At 31.0% G+C, this 23338-nt stretch overlaps 1 protein-coding gene and 1 pseudogene across 2 annotated transcripts; both read left to right on the top strand.

The window, feature by feature from the left end:
* Nucleotides 1-1978: 1978 nt before the first annotated feature.
* LOC109817829 (TMV resistance protein N) lies at nucleotides 1979-15265 on the top strand (the record flags this gene model as incomplete). Its single annotated transcript, XM_029268707.2, has 5 exons — nucleotides 1979-3094; nucleotides 3596-3865; nucleotides 7508-8413; nucleotides 8535-9249; nucleotides 15003-15265. Coding segments are annotated over 4 exons (2937 nt in total), but the record flags the coding sequence as incomplete, so codon positions are not given.
* A 2238-nt stretch (nucleotides 15266-17503) lies between these two features.
* LOC145950293 (uncharacterized) lies at nucleotides 17504-19471 on the top strand (annotated as a pseudogene). Its single transcript, XR_014428353.1, has 7 exons — nucleotides 17504-17549; nucleotides 17634-17722; nucleotides 17807-17913; nucleotides 18252-18406; nucleotides 18484-18554; nucleotides 18995-19109; nucleotides 19239-19471. The product of XR_014428353.1 is annotated as an uncharacterized LOC145950293 (transcript).
* The last annotated feature ends 3867 nt before the right edge of the window (nucleotides 19472-23338 follow it).

Genomic DNA, 23338 nt, shown 5'->3' with positions numbered 1-23338 from the left:
ACTTTAAGCCATAATAGAGAGCACACACAATCTCACACTCGGGAAAATCACAATTTCGCTCATTGCTAATTAAGGAGCCACAAAGAGCTCACCGTGTTATCACGCCTGGCATGATACATCTAACGCTCGATGTGATTATCCTTGGGCTTCACATTCATCGGTATGAATGTAAGCCTAACGCCAATGCACTTTCTAGAAAATGCACTACAAATAGAACATCACCAAGACTCATGATCAAACATGCACACATCCTTTTATCAATCCAATAAGCCAGAAATGTTTATTTTTATCAAAAAACACATTATTCCTCATTAATTCATGAAATCACACATCAATTAACATATCTCAAATTCTCAAGAACCCTAACAAATAGAGAAATTTCAATGAATTCAATTATCTATCAGAAGATTGATTCTACCAAATAATACAATAAACTTTTTCACAATTCAATTTAGAACCTAATTGAATCGTCAATTTTAGTTTCAGAAAGAAATAAAAAAATCTTGAAAATCTTTATGGTATATATATATATATATATATATATATATATATATATATATATATATATATAATTTTGAGTTTAATACTGATGCATTATCATGTAAAAAATTTTATAGTGTCAACCAAACAAAATTTACTATTATTGCTAAGATACTAATTATGGAAGCTAACAAATTTACATAAATGATAATTTGTGATTAGATGATAATGTAAAATATTATTTTACAATGTTGGTGTATTACTATTAAAATTTTTATTTTAACAATTTAACTACAAAATTAAAAGATTTTATTGAATATATTAAGTTTATAAATCTTTGAAAAGTTTAAAAAACATATGATACTTTGTTATATAGATTGAAATTAACATACAATATTTTTTTTGAATATATGTTAATTTGAATTAATGTAACAAAATATCAAATAATTTTTAAATTTGAAAAAAAATTATAGATTTTATCTATTTATTCAGAACTTTTAATATAATAGTTAAATAGTGAAATTTAATATAAATTATGAATTATTAAGTGGAATAATTATATCAAGTTTAGTGTAGTACTTTTTTTTATTTTATAAAAATATAGATTTAATGTAGTACTTTAGCAATGAGACTCTCCAACCTACTTGACTAATTTCTTGGGTTGAAGTATCCTTTTATACTCAACAACTACTAAGATTTTAGCACAAGTAAATAATCTTATACAAAAGATTAGTTCATTATATATAGGGAGTATTAGACTACGAAAATGACCTTCTTATGAGAATGATAATAATCAATTTTAATTGTAAGATAAAAAATATAGATGAGTTAATTAGATTGCAAGATTTGTTTAAATTTACAATCTTTACTACAACTAGGGTGGGTATAGAGACCTTTTCAATGCTTAGGCTCAGCCAAAAAAGCTCGCATTTGAATCAGAATCCAAGTTTTTCTTTTCCTTCAGGGTAAGCGAGCAAGTATGTGGGCTCAATGAAAATATGTTTCTTTTTTGAAAAACTAAAATTTATCAAATTTGAGGGCTTTTTTTCCTTTTTTTTTTAAAGTTAATGAAACATAAGAAAAAATAAACCAAAAATAATATAAATATATTTGTAACATCAAGCGTTCTACATTAAAAAAAATATTATCATAATATTTTAATATTTATACATTGTAAAAAAAATATCAAAATCGGAATATCTTAAAAATTTGAAAGTTCAAATATATCAATCAAACATCAATAAAGTTGAATACAAATAAATTAGTCTTGCATATTTATTAACAAATTAGTCATGAATTTTTATTAGTAATATAGTTTGAAGAGATTAAAAACATGTTATCTTGCATTTTATTTATTCTCTAATTGATAATTTGTGTTCATATATATAAAGTTGAATATAAATAAATTAGTCATGCAATTTTATTAGTAGTATAGTTTGAAGTGATTGAAAATGTGTTAGCTTGCATTTTTTTCTTTAGTTAATATTTGTGGTTTTATTTGTATATATTTCCTAGGTCAGAGTCTGAAGAGATTGAAAATATTGTTCAAGTGGTAATAAAAAAATTGGGTCAGAAATTTTCAGCATTTGCTAATGATCTTATTGGGATACAACCACGTGTACAAACATTAGAAAATATTTTAAGATTAAACTCGGAGAATGATGATGTTTCAATTTTAGGAATTTGGGGAATGAGTGGAATAGGAAAGACAACTCAAGCTGCTGTCTTATATGATAAAATTTCTCATAAGTTTGACGCTTGTTGTTTCATTGAGAATGTGAGCAGAATTTATAGGGATGGTGGCCATACTGCTATACAAAAGCAAATTCTTCGTCAAACTTTACAAGAGAAAAATCTAGAAATGTATAGTCCTTTCGAAATATCAGGGATCGTAAGGAACAGGCTACACAACATAAAGGTCCTTATAGTTCTCGACGATGTTGATCAAATAGAGCAATTGCAGGAATTGGCCATAAATCCTAAATTTCTTTCCAAAGGAAGTAGAATTATTGTTACCACTACAAATGAGCAAATTCTTAAACCGCATGGAAATTATGTATTGCACAAGGTTTCTTTATTGAATGAATATGAGGCTCGTGAACTATTTTTTAGAAAGGCCTTCAAAAATGAAGACCAAAGTAGTAGTTGTATGGAGTTGATTCCTGAGGTACTAAAATATGTCCAATGTCTTCCGCTAGCAATTAAAGTAATGGGTTCTTTCTTGTGCACTCGAGATGCTATCCAATGGAGAGATGCCTTAGATAGATTGAAGACAAATCCAAATGATAAAATTATGAATGTACTTCAAATAAGTCTTGATGGACTAGAATATGAAGAAAAAGAAATATTTTTGCACATTGCATGTTTCTTTAAAGGGGAGAGGGAGGATTATGTTAAGCGAATTCTAGAATGTTGTGGATTGCACCCTCATATTGGAATTCCAAGAATCATTGAGAAATCCTTGATAACTATTAGAGATCAAGAAATTCATATGCATGATATGTTTCAAGAATTAGGAAAGAAAATTGTTCGCAACCAATTTCCTGAAGAACCAGGATCATGGAGTAGAATATGGTGCTATGAAGATTTCTATCAAGTCTTGGTGGTAGAAACGGTAACAAATTTTTTTTAATAGCTTTAGATTTGTGAGTGTTGAGTAATGCTCTTCTTAATAGCTTACAACATATTTATATGTAGAAGTGAGGAAAACAAGTTTCATTTACCCTAAAAATTATTTTCTAAAGTTACTTTTTCTTTTTTTGAAAATTTATATAATCATTTTGATTATCTTGTTCTTGTTATCACGTTTCTTTACCAATTTTATCCAAAAAGATATACCAAATATTATGTTATCTATCATGTTATGTCAATGAGATTGATACAAGTGGTTAAGGATTTTCATTATTTTATCACTTTGAGAATAAAAAAATAAGTAAATTATGTTATCTTAAAACATTACTTTTCAAGTGATAAAGGTTTTTTAGTTTAAAATATAAAATAATTACCAAAAATTAATATAAAAAAAATGTGTTAAAGATGTTATTAATTTTAAGCAAAATAAGTGTCGTTAATTCAATTATTTATTTGTCTAATATGTTTATTCTTTGTTTTCCAGGGAACAAATAATGTCAAAGCCATAGTTCTCGATAAAAAAGAAGATACCGAATGTAGAGTTGATGGATTATCAAGAATGAAGGATCTAAGATTACTCATATTATATCATCAAAGCTTTTCAGGAAGCCTCGATTCTCTTTCTCACAAACTGCGATATCTTTTGTGGCATAGTTATCCTTTTGATTCTTTGCCACCAAATTTTACGGCTACTAATATTGTGGAATTGAATATGCCTAATAGTAGCATCAAACGTGTTTGGAAAGGCCTCAAGGTACTTTAATGCTTCTTCCTCTTCATCTTTATTGATTTGCAGAAATAATAAGAGAAAAATTGTCTCATTAAGTTTTCCAAAATAGCTATGCATTTGGATCATTTTTATTTTTATTTCAAAATTGGCATCATAATTTTAAATTTTTAAAAATTGAATATAATATACTTATTTACTTATATATTGTAATATGTTTAAATAGTTTAACAGAAGCCCATTTAAAACAAAAACTATATAAGTAGTATGTTTTTCCTTAAATAAAAAAATTGTAGGAGTGTATACGAATTAAGTTGGATTAGGTTTGGATGAATCTATTATCTGATTCGATAGAGTTAATGTAATTTTATTTTGAAATTCAACCTAATCCAATCCGACCACAATTGGATTAGATTGGATTGATTCAATGGAGTTAATATAATTAGGTTTATTTATTTTTTAAAAATTAAAATATTTTAAAATAGATGTAAATTATTTGATATCTTTAATGCAAATACAATGTTATTAACACATAAAACAAACAATGATATAAACTAAATTCTAAAATAAATTTGTTGATTTACTACATTATTATCAACTCAAATAATCAACATTAATTAATATAAAATAATTTAAAAAAATATGTTATATTGTTACAATGTTATCAACCTAAACACAAAAATCGTTATTGAATAAGAGTGTCAATGAGTATTATCTTGAGCAAGTGATCATTCAAAAATTATTATTATTATTATTATTATTATTATTATTATTATATGTCCGAGTTGGAGGTTGAGTCATGGTCAAAAATAGATCCCATTATTTGACCTGTACAATATTAGATTCGATTGGTTGGGTTAGATTTTGCTTGAATATAAAAAAAAATATATAATCTAAACCTATTGAGTTAGTTTGAGTCGATTCGAGTTTATAAGTTACTCGTACTATTTACACCCCTAATAAATTGTGTTCTCTATTATTTTTTTAATGGGAGTAGTATATATTACAGTTAAACACATTTTTTATTCTACAATTAATGCTATAATAATTTTGAAATTTAAAATTTCGACAAACATTTGCTTAAAATTTTAGTGTTTAAAAGATAAATTTATTTTCTATTCACTGGCATTTCTAAAATTTTTAAATTATCAACCAATTAATTATGTTAATAGCTTGACTTCTAAACTGTGTTTTAGAAATCAATATACTTTCTAATTATAGAAAAAGACTATTTAAAAGTCATGACATATTATTCTATAAAAGTCATATAGTGATTTTTTTTAATCTAATAGTTTGATTGAATGAAGTGTAAAATTTCATTACGTATTTTTTCTTAAAAGTTTTGAAATAAAGAATCTTTATAACGAGAAATGTGTTGACAATATATTTTTTTTTCAAGATAAATTGTTTTTTGCCTTTAACTATTCAAAAAATATAGGACTTCGAGATATTAAAAGAAATTAAACATTATTTTGATAAAAAAATTTTAGCAATATTTTTTTTACCACCATTTAATTAATTACTTACTTATAGATTATTATAAAAAAAAAATTGATTTTGAGTAGTGATTATAATCTTTATGGGAAGGTCAATTTGGGTCTAAAAATAGTATAGTTCTTTTTTTTTTTTGGTTCGTTCTTGGAGTATCCATCGCCGAAAGGGTGGGATAGTTGGTCCCAAGATTTAACGCGGCTGCATACACAAGGCAGGATTCGAACCCCTGACCTTGCTTAAGCGTGGATCAACCCCTACCGCTGAACCACACGCTTGGGGTTAAAATAGTATAGTTCTTAGAGACAACAAGACGAGGATGTTAGTTGGGTCCAAAAACCTTTTATGATGCTCAACTGCTAGAGGGAGGTGGAGGTTGTTCACGAGTTTGTGAAAGACCAATGGTGGAACATCGAAGTGGAAGGATGAGGGGCGTATGAATTGAAGGAAAAATTTAAATCAGTAAAGTTTAAGTTGAAGGTGTGGCATGGAAATGATCATGGCAATTGGGGTTTGATGTTGCAAAACAAGAATCAGTGTAGGAATTTTGTCAAACATGTATTGGGGTGAAGAGGGACATGCTTTACAAGGAACGAGAGAAAGGTGGGTTGGGCATTAAAAAATCTTAAGGCTTTCAATCTTGCATTACTAGGTAAATGAAAGTGGACAAGGAGGGACTATTGTATAAAATATTGGTGCATAAGTATAATAAGTTTCAAGGAGTTATAGGAGGGAAGAGAGAAAATGGTCAGTGTGGTGGGGAATGGACAATATACTTCCTTTTTGCACTATTTTTAAGGTATGTTACGGTTATGTTTTTATATTTGATTTTTACGGGTATATTTATTTAAGAGGAGAATTATATTTTTGTTATTGATCAGAGGAATTTTACAAACATTTATTTTTTCCATTATTTACTCTAATAAAATTTTTATAGATTGTATATCATTTCAGAGGATAAATTAAGTTTGGTGGTACAAATGGGTTAGTGGTTAAAGAGGCAATGGGAGTGGATATGGGCATGGAGAAGAAGGTTTATTTTCAACGGAATTCGATTTACCAGACGAGTTACTAGAATTGTAGAAAATCATAAGGCAATAGGTTTTTACTTTATTAAATCAGCCGATGAGACCCTCATGGAGCCAGAGGTGTACTCGGGTGATGCAGACACATTCGTCAAAAAGGTTTGATATAAGATGGTCTCGTTGAAAGTGGTGTTATTCATTTAGAAACTTGTCCAAAATAAAATCCCAATCAGAGATAACCTTCTATCTTATTCTTAGTTTCCTTGAATGTGAGGAGATAATTTGACGTGAGTTATTTTATGATATTTATTTGAGAGAATATTTTATAAGAGTTATTTTTATATTTAATTCTATAATGATGAGATATTGTCTATTTTAGTCTTAAATTTTCACAGTTTTATTTTATAGTCATTATCTAAAAGACCTATCAATTATTGGAGTATGAGTATATTTTATAAATTGTTATTTTTTCTTTTATTTTATCAATGTAAAACTTGTTTGTATCTCAACATAATTGAACCTATCCCTCATTTGCTTTTTGAATGCTTTTACTTTGCTATGGGTTGGTAGGTGCTTAAAGTTGTTAGGAATTTCGGCTGCAATGCATAATGATAGATTGATAGTAGTTAACATTTTATGCAATTTGAAAGTTTATTTGTGGCATCATGGTATAAGTAAAAATAAGTGAAAAATCATTTGACGTTTTTTAATGTGAATTTACAAAATTTACCTATAATATAAAGTTATTGAGCAGTGTAACATTTAGTAAAAGTTACACCGGTGTCATTTAAATCCTATATATATATATATATTAAAAATTCTTTACTCTTAGATTATATATACAAAATTTTATATTAATTCAAGATAATTTGATATTTCATTCTTATAAAACAAAATTGACGTAATATATTTATTTCAAAATATACTAAAATATAAACACTTTGATTACCTTCAAGTTGTTGTTTAATTTTAACAAAATTTGATATACACATATAAAATGATATGAATTTTTAATTTAATGATTGGATTTACAAAATTCACATTTAATATATAAATTTGTCTTTAATTTTAGAAATCATACTAAATTAAAGTGTAATAATGAAATTTAAGTTTTAAAAAGAGATGCTAATAAGTGGTTATTGATTCTCCACAGCAATTCCCAAGTTTGAAAAGGATGGATTTGAGCAATTCCAAATATCTTGATAAGACTCCGGTATTTTTCGGGACCCCAAAACTTGAGCGGCTTGATCTTTCAGGATGCATAAGTTTATTACAAGTCGATTCATCATTAGGAAGTCTTGGAAAACTTGCTTTCTTGAGTTTAAGAAATTGTACCAATCTAGTCAGCATCGACTTTGACAATGGATCTAATCTAAGTTCTCTGACAGTTCTACATTTATCTGGTTGCACTAAACTTGAATGCACGCCAAATTTTACAAGGGCAAAAAATCTTAAGTACCTTGACTTTGATGGATGTGCAAGTTTATCCATGGTTCATGAATCTATTGGAGCTCTTTCAAGACTCACCTTCTTGAGTTTGAGAAACTGCGAAAATCTTGTTAGTATACCTAACGACATTAATGCCATGAGATCACTTCAAACTCTAGATTTAGGTGGCTGTTTGAAACTTGATGACTTGCCCGTAGGACAAGTTTTTAATTCTTTATCTTTGGAATCCTTGATATTTTTGGACCTAGGCTTTTGTAATCTACTTAAAGTACCTGATGCTATTAGTGTGTTGGGGAGTTTAGAAAGACTGAATCTACAGGGAAACAAATTTCGATCAGTATGTTCAATGAGATCTCTACATCGTCTAGCATATTTAAACTTATCACATTGCCATGATCTTATCTGGTTGCCTGACCTTCCATCAGGGAGGGAATCATCAGGGGGAAGGTATTTTAAAATGGTGTCTGGATCTCGTGATCATAGGTCAGGGTTATATCTTTTTGATTGTCCAAAACTGGCTCTTCAGGGGTCCAAGAGAAATTTCATGGAAAGGCTGCTCCGTTACTATTTAAAAGAAGACGAACTGATGTGGCTTGCAAGACTAATTGAGGTTTGCACTCTACAACCTTCTCTTTCTGTCTTGGGATGAAATATTTTCCTAATCTAAAGTAATTCATTAATAATAGAATATTGTTAATGAAATTTGATTGTGATTTTCCTTGTGGTGATAGGAACCCTGTCATTTTCGATGTGGCTGTGACATTGTTTTCCCTTGGCTCAAGGAATCTATTCCCAGGTGGTTCAAAAACGAATTTTCCAGTTGTTCAATTATGAGGATAAAGGACTTCAATATGAATGATGATTGTCTTGGCTTTGCCTTTTATGTTATATTTAAGGTAAACAATCCTCCTTCTCCGGACTGTTCTTTATCTTCGTCAGTGCGGCATCCGTTTTATCTTTCTTTCGAAAGTGAACACACGGAAGAATACTTTGACATGCCTCTTGATTTGAAGATGGAAAAGATTGATAAATCAGAATATGTTTGGGTGATTTATATCTCTCGACAACACTGCCATTTTGTGAAAACTGGGGCACATATCACGTTTAAAGCCCACTCGGGTATTGAGATCAGTAAATGGGGGATGCGGAGTATATTCAGGGATGATTTAGAAGGCTTGAAAAGGAAGCCAAAATCAAAAGTAGATTTTCATTACGCATCCCAAGACAGTGTTGCCTTTGATGATGTAAAGAATAACATCACCAACCCTGGGTCCAAAATTCAGCTTCCTTACAATTGGTTGGTGACAGAGCAAGACGAAGGTGAGAATATTGAAGCAAAGGCCAAAGAAAACAGTCTCTCCAATGTGGGGCTTTAATACGCATGCCAAGATAATATATGGAAGCTCACAGACATCTTTTCCAGAGATTCAAATCATTGGATCCAAGGTATTTTTATTTATTAATAATTATTAAATTTAATAGTGTATTGCATTTAGAGCGTGTAGTGAACTAAATCAACTTAAGACTAGTAAATTGGTTTTAAATGAGTTGAAAATTAGATTCCTTGGTTAAATGATTCTGAACGTGAACATAATAGAGTTTAATTCTTTTAATTTATTAACTAGTTTTTGGATATTTATCTGAGTTTATATAATATATACACATATAAACACATTCAATACACACATGTTGAGATGAAACTCTATGAAAAGAGAAACTCATAATAACCTATTTTTAGGAAAAAGAAAAAAACTTATTTACTTATTCTTCATAAAATAATATTATTTATTGAACAATTGCTAATTTTCGGTTCTTTTATAGAAATATTAAAATCATTGGACCCAAGGTATTTTTATTAAAACTAATGGTATATTCATACACTACTAGTTTAGTGCATTTAGAGCTTGTAATAAACTAAATCAGCTTAAGATTAATTTGAACTTGACTGGTAAGTTGTTTTAAATGACTCAAACTTCAATAAAATAGAGCTCAATTCTTTTAATTTATGAGCCAGTTGGATATTTGTGTTTGTATACACAAATGCAATATCATCCTAATTTTAATTATTTATTTAAGTACCCTGACGTAAACTTTAAGGCACAACTTTCTTAAACTAAAAAAAACAATTTATTAACATTATTATCAGTTTATTTGGAATTTATCTTTTGAATCTTTAATTTGGGTATAAAATTATGTTATATATATTATCATAATTAATTTTTTTTAATATTTCCTTTTTACTTGATAATAATATGGATTCATTTGATCTTCACTTAAATAGTTTTTAATTTCTATAAAATGAAATTTTGATTTTTTTTATATACAATTTTTTTTCTTTGTTTTTTCGTCCTTTCAAATTTTGAAATCCTTATTTTTGATTCTTATAAAATGTGTCATTTTTTTATTTTAGTTTTTATAAAATATTTTTTTATTTCACCACTTTAAAATTTGAAATCATTATTTTAATACACAATAATCATTTTAAGATAGATAAGTAATATTTATTTTAAGGATTTAAAATCTTTTTTGAAGTGTCACATGTTAAAATAATACTATAAACTTGTAAATGCACTTGAGATAGTCACTTAACACTCAATAAAACATATTAGCAATTAATGAATATCACATTTTGAGGGATGAAAACCACTTGAGTAGAGACAAAACAAATTTCACTACAAGAAAAATTATTATTATCTACGGAATATTACTTACGGAATTTTTTCCATAGATAATGTTTAGTTATCTACGGAATATTACTTACAGAAATTTTTTTGTAGGTAATTTTTAGTTATATACGGAATATTACTTACAAAATTTTTTCCGTAGGTAATGTTTGGTCATCTACGGAATATTACCTAGGGAATTAGTTATCTACGGAATATTACCTACGAAATTTTTTCCATATGAAATTTTTAGTTACCTACGGAATTTTTTTCGTAGGTAATATTTAAGATTTTTTTTTCTCACAATTTTTATTATATATATTTTTTTCTTTTAATACAATGTAGAAACAAAATGCGTACACTATTTTCTTTTAATATTTTAAAGTTTAATATTAGTAATAATTTATTTTCTTTTTTAAAAAATTGTAATAAAGTATGTAAATAGAATATGAATTTATCTTTCAACAAACTTATAAATTTCACTTTATTATATAAATCAACAAGTTTAATATTTAAAAAGATAAATAAAAATATATATAATTTTAATATATATTTTACCGGATGAAAATCATAGGATTATATTTAAAACAACAAACATAAAATGCACTTATTTTATAAAATTAAAAAACATATTTAAGTCTTTAATATTTCTTCAAACCTTATTAATTTTAGACACTCCCTTGATTTTAAATCGTTTGTGATTTGTAACATATGTATCTTAATAAAGCAATTAATTAATATACCATTAGTATGATAAAAAAAAATATGAAATAGTCCATAAACTTTTATCAATTTTTATTTTTAGTCCATGAATATTTTATTTTACAAATTTTAATCCTTAAACTTTTGTCAATTTTTATTTTTAGTTCTTAAACTTTTTCTTCTATTAACATTTTGGTCCCTGGCAAAATTTATTTTCTAGAAAAAAACAAATTTAAAGACTAAAACCATATAAAATTAGTTTAGCGACTAAAATCAAAAATTGACAAAAAAAATTAAAGATGGAAAACATACTTAATCCTAAAAATATCATTTTGTTGAAATTCTCTTCTAGTGTTTGTCAAGATATGTAATGAGTTTATAAACTTTTTTGACTAATTTATAAGTTAGTTTGACTAAAGTAAACTAGTTAGGTATAAAAATTTTTACAAATTTATTTTAGGGAGTTATATCTTATTTTCATAAGTTAATTAAAGTAGTTTATTGCTTATTAGCTCTTACCTTTTTTACTTTCTCTATTTTTATCCTCATTAATTTATTTGAAATCCTCTTTAATTTAGAAATTATTTTGCCCATTAAGTTATTCTCTCACTCTCTTTATAAAAAAAATATTTTATGTCATTTTAGATTAGTTAGCTTATAAAAATTAATTAAACATTTTTATGATATTTTTTTAATAATCATATATATTATTGGTATGAAGTATTAATCAACCTCGTCGACAATTAATTTTCATTGAGAAATCTTCTTGATCATCTTTAGTAATGTCTCTACTCTTAACCATATTTTATTCATACATAAGATTTGAATCCGAAACATTATTTAACAGGATCAATAAGTTCAATATCACTTGAATCACCAACTTGTTGATATTTCTATGATATGCTAATAAATAAAATAATTTTGTCAAAAACATAATTAATGACTCTCAATTATATAATATGTCATTAACTCTTCAAACAAGAATTTGTTTTTCATACACAATGTTCAACTTTAAATCCATAACTAAGGATAATCAAATATATACTATCAGAGTTAGAACAACTTTTCTAATGATAAAAGATCGATATAATATATGATATATTAGCATAGCTAATATTTATTAGTTATTTTTTAAAATTTATTTTTTTCCACTTAAGCAATAATTATTATAATAGTAGACATTATTTTATATATAAGCAATATATGTATTTAGAAGAGTACAAATGAAGGAATGAGAGAGAATGGTGTTAATATTAGTGAAAATAATGAAGACACAAAAGATATGATTTTTTATTTATATAAAAAATAGGAAATAGCTGTAATATAGAACAAAACTTCTTTTAGAAAAGAGATATTTAGTTATCCTTAATAAATTAATATTATTTATCGGTTAATAAAAAGAATGAAGGGATATGTTGAGATGAAACTCTTTATTAGAAGAGAAACTCACAATGAGATGAGTAACCTACTTCTAGGGGAAAAAACTTATTTAGTTATTCTTAATGAAGTAATATTATTTATTGAAGAATCGCTAATTTTTTATTTTTTTTATAATAAAAATATTATTAGGAAGTGGTTTTTTTTTTTCTTTCCCAAAGTTAAATGGAGGACTTTCGGCCTTTAAGTTTACGCTAAGGCTAGCTCTAATGATGTTTATATATAAACTTTCATTTATGCAAATAATCCAGACAAGCAAACAAGCTAAACTGCATAATTCATGACATAACATAAGTTACACTTGAGCTTGAATTGAATAAAATAAGTTTATATATATTCAACTTAATAGCAATTCAAGTCAAATTTCTTATTATTAAGTTAAATTGAGTTTGGTGTGATTTATCTTTAGCTTTAAGGAATGCAACTTTGCTATATACAAAGTTTATTAATGAATTAATATTCTTTGATTAGTATAATATTTTGATTATTGTTGATATTTTAACTTTTTTTATGTGTTCATTCAAGCTTTGAAGTTTAGTCTCATCATTTATTTCTCTTTCCTCCACATTTAATCAAGTAGTCAATCATACTAAAGACATAAACAATATATATAATTATTAAATGATATCCTTCCAAATAAAATAAAAGAATTTATCTATAAATAAATAGCTATTATTTATTTATTATTCTCATTTTTTCTATTAACTGAAAAAATAATTTGAAAATAAAATAATAAGTACAAAAATGAGTAATAACTTTTGATAAAGACTGATATGATTCAATTCAATACTTTGTTCAATTGAATTTAATTGTATCATAACTCTATAATTTAAAATAAATTTATTGATCCCAAAACATGAACTATATTTTTAAGTAGTAACTCATGGATAAACTAACAAAGCACATTTTGACCGAAAAAGGTGTTTTACTCAATGAAATTCAAATTTCACATTTTATAGGTGTGTGTTTGTATGGCATTTTATTTTTCCATCTTAGATATAATCATATAATGGTATATGCAACATTACACGTATCTCATTCCTTTCCTTTCCGAAGACTTAAAAGCTTGTATGAATTGAAAAACATTTTTATTACTTATTATTTTGGAATTTTGATTAAGATTAAAGTCCAATTCACGTAATTGGCCACCTTAGTTCAAAGTGCTGATTTATATGCTCCATCTGAAGTCTGCATCACTTTGACGAAAGATCTCTAAAATACACTTGTGGAGGTGTGAATAGTAAATTACATTTTTTTGTCTAGAGGAAAGTTGCTTTTGTTGTTACATTAAAATAGATAATATTACCAGAGAAAATAGGCTTTGTGATTGTGAATTCAACTCATCTCTAACGTATAAAAACAACTGATGTCAACAGGCAAACATTTTTATCACATATATACAATTACAATACTAAACTATTTAGTGCCTCAAGACATAATCTGAATTTAACATAATTTTTTCAATAGTAATTTAATAAATAAATATAACAGATTGAATTATTATTAAATTAAAAATAATCTCTTTTAAAAATAAAATAAATCAGATAAATATTTAATTTATTTGTGAAAATATACCAATATGCTAAAGAAGAATTTCTAAATAGAAGTATAGTCTTTTTGTTAAAAAAAAAAAGTTCATATATGTTTACAACACAAAACAAAACTAGTATAAGATTTGTAGGTAAGGTTATGATACTATAATTTATATTTTATTTAATTGAATATCTTATTTTATCTAATAATTTTTTATTATATTATTTTGAGTGTCTCTTACAAATGATTCAAATCACATGTCTCTTTATTGTGTCTCAATTGGTTTGGTGTTCCACCAATAAAAAAAATTAACATGTCATTTAAAATATTGATTTGTATTTTTGTCCTTTTTATATTACTTGTCCTTATTTTTCTTCCAGATTATATAGATTATATAGGGAGAATTTCTTTTCTGTTAAAATACATTGATTGATTTTATGAAAACTTTATTTAATTTGATTACAAGCCATTGTTGATCTTTTTATAATATTCTCAAGAATAATTTAGATAGATTGAATCAATTAATAATAAAAAAAAATTAATATTCTTGTCAATTATTCATAGATATACTACTTTATGTTTTTGTTTGTCTTGATAGTAATGGTATTTGTAGAGAAGAAATAATAATTATCTTATAGAAAAGTGTTAGAAATTATCACGACTATATGCAGCGGTGCTAGTCCCTTATCCAACGTGAGTGGGTTGTTTGTATATATATGGGTTTAAGTGCAAATCTAAATTATGCATAGATTTATGGGTTATATGGTTTTTAAAGAGTTTTTTTCTTCTGCATTTTATTATACAGAACTACAAATCTCACTTTCCCTTTCACTTTTGTTTGATGCTCTTTATGGTCGTAAACAGTGAAGGACAAGAAGAACCATTGAAAGGACAATAAGGAGGGTCATGTGGATGTTTGGCCTAGTTGTGGAGGCCTTTTCCCTTTATTTATTGTTTTTGTGTATTTATGTGTTATGCTTTATGTGTAATTGTTTGTTCGTGAATTTCCATTTCAGTTTGTATGTTATGTATGCCCATGTAACAACTTATCGGGTACTTGACTACTTGAATTACTTGGACAATTATTTCTGCTGCAATCAATATATAAATGATCTTATTTGATTTTAGTTCCACCAGTCTATCATAATACTACTAAACTTCCTTATTTTGTAAAGTGGAACCTAATTTATTTTAAATTGTGAAAAGTTCTCACATTTTTCTTTATAAAAAACTAATAACCTCTTCATCTTACTTGAAACATTAAAGGGTTCAGCTTAAATTCCTACCTTGGTGAGGACTATCGTCTTGGCATTACAGCTTACCGTCAAATTGGTTGGATTACATTTAATTCTTACCACTAGAAATTTTTATTATTGCAATTACGCCAAATTATATAATGTAGGAAGAAAATATATTTTTATTATAGTCTCCTTAAACTTTTTGAAATTTGGTTTTAGTCACTTGAAATTTTTTTGAACTATATATTGCAGTCTCTCTAATTTAAAATATACCAATTTTTGTTCTTAAAGTGGTTTAGATAACACTTAAAAATAATAATAAAGTATTATCTAAATTACTTGGAGGACCAAAAGTGATGCATAAAAGTGATAAAATTTTCAACCAATCTTTACTTTCAAGATTATTAATAATATGATTGTATCATACCTTGTAATTGATGTTGAAGCATTTGAAAAATCTATACCACAATGTTGAGTATAACCTTCATTACAAATTTGGTCTTAAATTTGTTTACAGAATTATTGGGGTTGAGTTTAGACTTGTGAACTCACTCAACAACAATCACTTTTTTATTACTAAAACTATCAATAAGTTGTCAAGTTTACTTTTTTCAATCATGTTCATCTTTCCATTCATGGCAACTTTAACTTTCAAATTTAACAACTTCATCATACCTTGTAGGCTCCAATACTTTGACATTACATCTTGTATAAATATCATGCAAAATTATACTATAGTATCAATGTATCATTATCATAATTCTTTTCATCATCTTCCAAATTTTACTCTTGAAAATTTTCCTCTTCATACAACCCTTTATACGAGCCTTTTGCTAGACATTTCGCATAATTCTATTTTTCTATTATGTCTATATTGAAAGCCTTATTAATTACTAGACTAGTCAACATAATCTACAGATGTCAAAAATATATACGTGAATTAAGTTGGTGGTCGAGAAAGACGGCTGGTGGAACTTCAGGTTTCTTTTGTTGCTTTTTTTTTAAGTAAATTTCTCTGCATTTGACTAAGAAATGCACTTTTTTTTTTCTTTTTCCTTTTCTAAGAATAGTGTTAGTGAATGACAATAATATGTCTATATAAATGAGTTGGGTTTAACAGAAAGGACTAGACTTCATAATATGATAAAAAAAAAGTTTGAACTTTTTTAAGAGAGACATGTCCATTTTCTACATTTAGTAATGATAAAATTGAATCAGGTTTTTCTTCGAAAAGAGATATTTATGGAGAAAAAAGTAATGGTTATAAACATATATTCTTTTATGTTCCCTTAAATCATCAAGCATTCTGCTAGTATTTTTTTTTTTTACTTCATCGACTTCAATTTTGATTGTGTTCCCATCTAATTTTGAATCATCCTCTTCACTTTCATAATAAAAAAGACATCAATTACTCAAATCAGAGTTCTTGTCATTCTCAATGACTCAAACAACACTATTTGGTCATCCAAGATATCAAGCAAATCAATGAATAATCTAATTGCACAGATGTTGAACTCAAGAAATCTTGTGATAACAAATGGAGAGGATAGTAAAGAGGAACACTTTTTTTTGGCAGAGTTTTGTTTATCCATGTGATACAATGATGCCAGGAATGAAGCTTGGGTGGAACTTGGTCACTGGTCTAGATAGATTTTGGTCATCTTGGAAAAGTGCAGATGATCCGGCTAAGGGAAAGTATTATTTAAAGGTTGACATAAGAGGATATCCACAACTGTTTCTCATGAAGGGGTCTGTTAAGAAGTTTAGATCACGATCATGGAATGCCCTTGCTTTAACTGGATATCCAACTCAATAGTTGAAGGGAAAACAAAGTTACAAATTTCTCATGAATGCAAAAGAAGTGTATTATCAATATGAAAACCTTGATAGCTTGATTGTCATAATTGAACCCTTCAGGTATTATGGAGGGTTTAGCTTGCAAGCACTCCTCATGATAACTTATACATGACTCCAACCTCTTAACAGGTATAATAATTTGATGTCATTCTCAAAACATAATTTGGTTACCCCGAACACACTGATTGCATAGTCTCATTGTTTTCTTATTTTTTGTGATTTGCCACATTATTTCTACAATTATTATACTATATATAATTAATATATGGCATGCTTGCCCATCAAGACAAGTGGATTAGCACTTTTGATGACTTGGGTATTGGACCACATGTATGTGCATTCTATGGAATAAATTTGTTCTCTATTTACCTCTTTTGATAAAATCTCTTCTTACTTTCAGCTGGTCTTTGTGATTGGTGCGGCACCTGGAAAGGAGATAAGCTTTGTAGTAGTTGCAGACAAGCACGGTATTGCTCTGAGAAACACCAGGTGACTGAATTGCTTAAATGTATCCAGTTCTTTTCTTCCATAAATTTGATTTCAATTACATTCCTTCCCTTTTCCAACTTACAGGTTATGAGTTGGCGCTCAGGGCATAAAATTGCTTGCCAGCAGATGAAAGTTTCTTCACCTGTTTCTGGACCCAAAAAAATGAACAACTTCCTTGGAGTCTCACAAAGGTCACAATGGTTTAAAGTTTTGTGTTCTTTTATTACAACATTTAATTTTTTATTTGTATCTCATTGGTAACAAAATTATTATTCACTTTTAGTTGAAGCAACATGGATAAAACTAATTATAATATTGCTCATTACTCATACATAACAATGTAATCCTGAATTTGAAAAAACTGGAATTGAAATGTGACATCATATTTAAATTTGTATCTGCTAAGAAACTTAAAACACGCCTGACAGTGACACCATTCCAAAATAAAATAGACATTACTTTACAAAATTTTATGACGTCTATTTAGCTCCTGTCAGTTTACACGAGATCATTTTTCATTACCATACAGTTGGAAGCAAGACTCTGTGGCCTGAATTTGAGATAACCATTGAAGATGAAAGTGAATATAATAGAGACATATCTGAGGAAAATACCTTAGATAATTCCTTGATCTCTAGGAACAGGACCGATGACACAATGAATTCAGTTTTGGATAACTTTAAGGTATACTCTTTGTTTTTTTAACAAGGTTATATACTTATTTAAGTATATTATTTGCTTATTATATTGTTTGTGAACAGGGTGACGATGACAAAAAGAGTTGGGCCTCCTTTCAGGAACGCATTGCCAATGCCCCTGAACAAGTGTTGAGGTGATTCAGATTCAGTAAAATTAAAATGGTTAACTATGGTGAATTTCATTATGTGCCCTTATGGAGGCAGATTATTTATTAAACCAGATGGGAGAAAATGTTTGACAATTATCTTACCTTAGGAGATAAAAAATAAATTAAGCAGGAAAATAGTAGAAAGAATTCATTGCCTCCGATTGGCTAACTAACATTTTAGAGATACCTTCCATTTTGAACATGCAATATTTGCATGATTGGCATTGTTTTAAAAACCAGACTGAACTGGCTAGTTTCATTAGTCAGATTGATAACCAGTCTAATGGTTGGTGAGAATTGGTAAAGAATCAATTGAACTGGTAAAGCAATGCACCTTTATGGGTAACCAAATTGATAAAATTTAAAATATAATTAACCATGTATAAATTGATTTTATCAATTTTAATTAGTTTTGGTAAAAACAGGTATTATAGGAATTCAAATGCTAAGCCAATTTGGCCTGTTTCAAGTGGACGGCCATCCAATGCTGATATCCCTAGATGCAGTTACTGCAGTGGACCTATGTGTTGTGAATTTCAGGTAGTTATTTTAGATACCAGTGGTTTAAACTGAATGTCATTCTGCATGTAATACTATTTCTTTTGCTTGGTCAAGCAAATCTTTGCTTATTTCCTTTTGATACTGAGTTGTTAATGTTTGTTATGCCAGATTTTGCCACAACTGCTATATTACTTTGGCATTGACAACGAAGAGGGCTCTCTGGATTGGGCATCAATTGTTGTGTATGCATGTGAAGTCTCTTGCGAGACAAGTTTGCCTTACAAACATGAATATGCTTGGGTACAACTTTATTCACCTTCCGCAACCTTATAGGGGAATGTCTATCTTTTCTTTTTTATAATTTTTGGGCCGAGAAGTATGAGCTATTTTTCGCTTGGCTTGGTGGAAGTATGAGGAGGGAACTTCTTTATCTACTTCAACCATCAATTTTGAAGATTGACTGCTGATTATTTAATTTATAGACTTGCATCCTTGCTACAATCTATTAGATGTATGTTTTGCATTGAAAAATATGATAATTAATTATCCATCAATTAACAAACTAGGTTGTAATTAACTTTCACTGTTTAAACTAAAGTAGAAATAAGTAGTGGGAAAAATTTTGGCGTGAACTAAAACATTTTGCGCTACATGCAAAACTTTTGTGCAGTAACTGCAAGCGTAGCAGTTACTTACCAGTCGAGTTTAGTCTGTCTCTTTGTTTTGGCTCTCTTTCCCGCTTTTTTCACCATCATATCATAAGTGTAAGTAAAAGTTCAATTTTGATGCTTATTAATTGTACTGATGGGCACCCCTTCGGTCATGCGATAGGCCGAAAGGGGTACCTAAACTAATAAAACGCCCCCTTGGGTCAGGCAATAGGCCGAAAGGGAGGCCCGAACCGAGGAGCCACACCAACTGGCACCCCCTCGGTCTGGCAATAGGCCGAAAGGGAGGCCCGAACCGAGGAGTCACACCAAATGGCACCCCCTCGGTCTGGCAATAGGCCGAAAGGGAGGCCCGAACCGAGGAGCCACACCAACTGGCACCCCCTCAGTCTGGCAACAGGCCGAAAGGGGGGCCCGAACCGAGGAACCACAACACCCCCTTCGGCACCGTGCCTGGCCGAACACCCCCTCGGCCTCAGGCTAGGCCGAACACTCCCTCGGTCCCTTAGGAAAGACACCCAAAGAGAAGTGATGTGAAGTTACTCAAGAACATCCCTTCGGCCCCAAGCTTGGCCGAACACTCCTTCGGTCCCAAGCTTGGCCGAACACCCCTTCGGCCCCGAGCTTGGCCGAACACCTCTTCGGCCTTATGCTTAGCCGAAAACTTAGTGAAAAGACCATGATGAATACGTGGCAAACCAAATACCTACTAGATACTAATTACCAGGCCAGATTAAGACAGGATTAAGGTTAAGTCACGTATTACCCATATCCCAAGGATGAAGGCCCACCAGGCCCAAACATGTCACTATAAATATACAGGTGATGTGACATAAATGAGGTACGTTACTATTCCCACTAACGCATTTATTGCTCCAAACCGAATACTGACTTGATCGTCGGAGTGCCTTTGCAGGTACCCTCCCCCACCACACGGAGCTAGTGTTCGGTCGGCACGGAAGATTCAGAAAGACTTAAAGGCAGCTAAGAAAGGATTAAGGAGACGAGTGTTCTTACGCAGGAACATTAATAGTATAAATCTTGAATTAACATTTCCTCACATAGGCAGTAACAATTTGTATCCTTTAATTAAGTTATTTAGTTTTCGAATTCTGATCTTGAATATGAAATAAATTATGTTTAAAATAAAATATCTATTATATGTATCCAATACTCACGGTCTTTAGTAAAGATTAGTCATTATGCGGTGAATATTTTGTACTATTATTATGATTATTTAGGAATCAAGCACAGAATGACCTCTGTGGAGCACCCTCAGTCCAATGGTCAGGCCGAGGCAGCAAATAAGGTTATCCTTAAAGAGTTGAAACGACGTCTCGGACAGGCTAAAGGAACATGGCCGGACCAGCTACCCGAAATCTTGTGGGCATATCGGTGCACGCCTCAGAGTTCAACCAAGGAGACCCCTTTCCGGCTAACCTACGGCACAGATGCAATGATCCCAGTTGAGGTGGGAGAACCTTCGCTCAGACGAACCCAATTCGACGAGAACAGCAACCGAGAAACACTCAACATTGAGATGGACTTGGTGGACGAAGCTCGAGAACAAGCATTGGTGAACATGGAGGCCTGTCGAACCAGGTTAGCGAAGAAAATCCGAACCAAGGTGAAACCGAGGGAGTTCCAAGCCGGAGACCTCGTGTGGCGAGTTACCGGAGAAGCAAGAAAGGACAAAGCTCAGGGAAAACTTGCACCCAACTGGGACGACCCTTTTCGCATAATGCATAACTTGAAGAACGGTGCCTACAAGTTAGAAGAACTCTCCGGAAAGGTTATTCCCCGAACATGGAACGCAACGCATTTGAAACATTATTTCAGTTAACAATTGTAATTGTTTCGGTGTACTCTTTTCCTTCCTCAGGTTTTGCCCTTTTATAAAAATGTGAAAGAGGTTTTTCTGGGAAAGGTTTTTAACGAGGCACCATATCAATGAAACAAGCCCCTTTTGAATCATTCATCTGTCCAATTTAATTACAAGTCAAAACTCAATTCCCTCCCGAGCCACTCGCTCGGCCAAGGTTGAAAACCAATTCCCTCCCGAGCAACTCGCTCGGCCAAGGTTGAAAAACCAATTCCCTCCCGAGCAACTCGCTCGGCCAAGGTTGAAAACGCGATTCCCTCCAGAGCCACTCGCTCGGCCAAGGTTGAAAACTCAATTCCCTCCCGAGCCACTCGCTCGGCCAAGGTTGAAAACCAATTCCCTCCCGAGCAACTCTCTCGGCCAAGGTTGAAAACTCAATTCCCTCCCGAGCCACTCGCTCGGCCAAGGTTGAAAACCAATTCCCTCCCGAGAAACTCGCTCGGCCAAGGTTGAAAACCAATTCCCTCCCGAGAAACTCGCTCGGCCAAGGTTGAAAACGCGATTCCCTCCCGAGAAACTCGCTCGGCCAAGGTTGAAAACTCAATTCCCTCCCGAGCCACTCACTCGGCCAAGGTTGAAAACCGGTTCCCTTCCGAGCAACTAGCTCGGCCAAGGTTGAAAACCTATTTCCCTCCCGAGCAACCTTGTTCGACCAAGGATGAAGACTTAACTCGCTTTCAAGCAAATCTCGCTCGGTCAAGGCCGAAAAAGCAGTTTACTCCCGGGCACACCCCACTCGGCCGAAGAAATTCCTATTTTATCGTTTAAGTGGAAGCAAGTCCGTATGAAGGCACAACGTCTGCGTAAATAAGCAAGAGTAAAAGAAAAACCCGAATAGGAACTAAAACTTCATTCAATTTAAAAGCGGCGCTAACGGCCGGGGGGGGTACAACGGAATTTGGCCCATTCGGCCCAAGGAATCAAAAAAGAAAAACAAAAGTATACCCTATCCCTATACATCATCAACAAAACAGATGTATGAAACAAAAAGACGAGAACAAAGGCCGCCTAATCGGCATTGGTAGTCTGCTCAGTCTCGTCGTCGTCGTCATTCAAAGTGGTCCCAGGATCTTCGGCCGGGGCCGATCGGGGCGGGGCCGTATCATCTGGCTCGAGGTTATCCGGCGCCTCGGCGAAATCCATGAATTCCCCTTGAAAGAAGTCCTTACTCAACGCAAAAGAGAAGTCAGGGGGAAAAGCGCCGAAATGGGTTGCCTGACGAACGGCGTGCCAAAACCCTTCTTCATGCTCCTTCACAATCTTGCCCTCACACTCGGCCCGGAAAGCGGCCATAGCAGCGTCGGCCTCGGCCTTCGTTTGTTGCTCCCTAGCAGCGGCCTCTGCCACCTCACGGACTCTCGCCTCTTCGGCCGCCAAGGCCCGAGCCTCCATCTCCGCCAGGGCCCCCTTTAGCCGGGCAATCTCGGTGTCAGACGCAACCTTGTCATTGGAAAGCGCCTCCTGTGCCGAGAGGGATTGTTGAAGGGCCGCCTTAGTGTCCTCCAAACTTTTCTGGAGGTTATGCAGGTCGCCCATCGGCTCCAAAGCCATTTTCCTAAAAATGGCAGTAGCCCGGACATGTAATTCGCAGGCCATAGCCCATTGTGCCGAGGGAGTGGCCGAATCGAGCATCGTGTGGCCCTGGGCCGACAGCAAATCTGAAGACATCATCCTTGCCGGCCGGATCTCTTCAGACAAAAAATCCTTGGCCACAATGG

The sequence above is a fragment of the Cajanus cajan genome, chromosome 8, assembly GCF_000230855.2.
Source record: "Cajanus cajan strain Asha chromosome 8, NIPB_CcT2T_4, whole genome shotgun sequence".
Lineage (NCBI taxonomy): Eukaryota > Viridiplantae > Streptophyta > Magnoliopsida > Fabales > Fabaceae > Cajanus > Cajanus cajan.
This window is presented reverse-complemented; position numbering and strand designations above follow the sequence as displayed.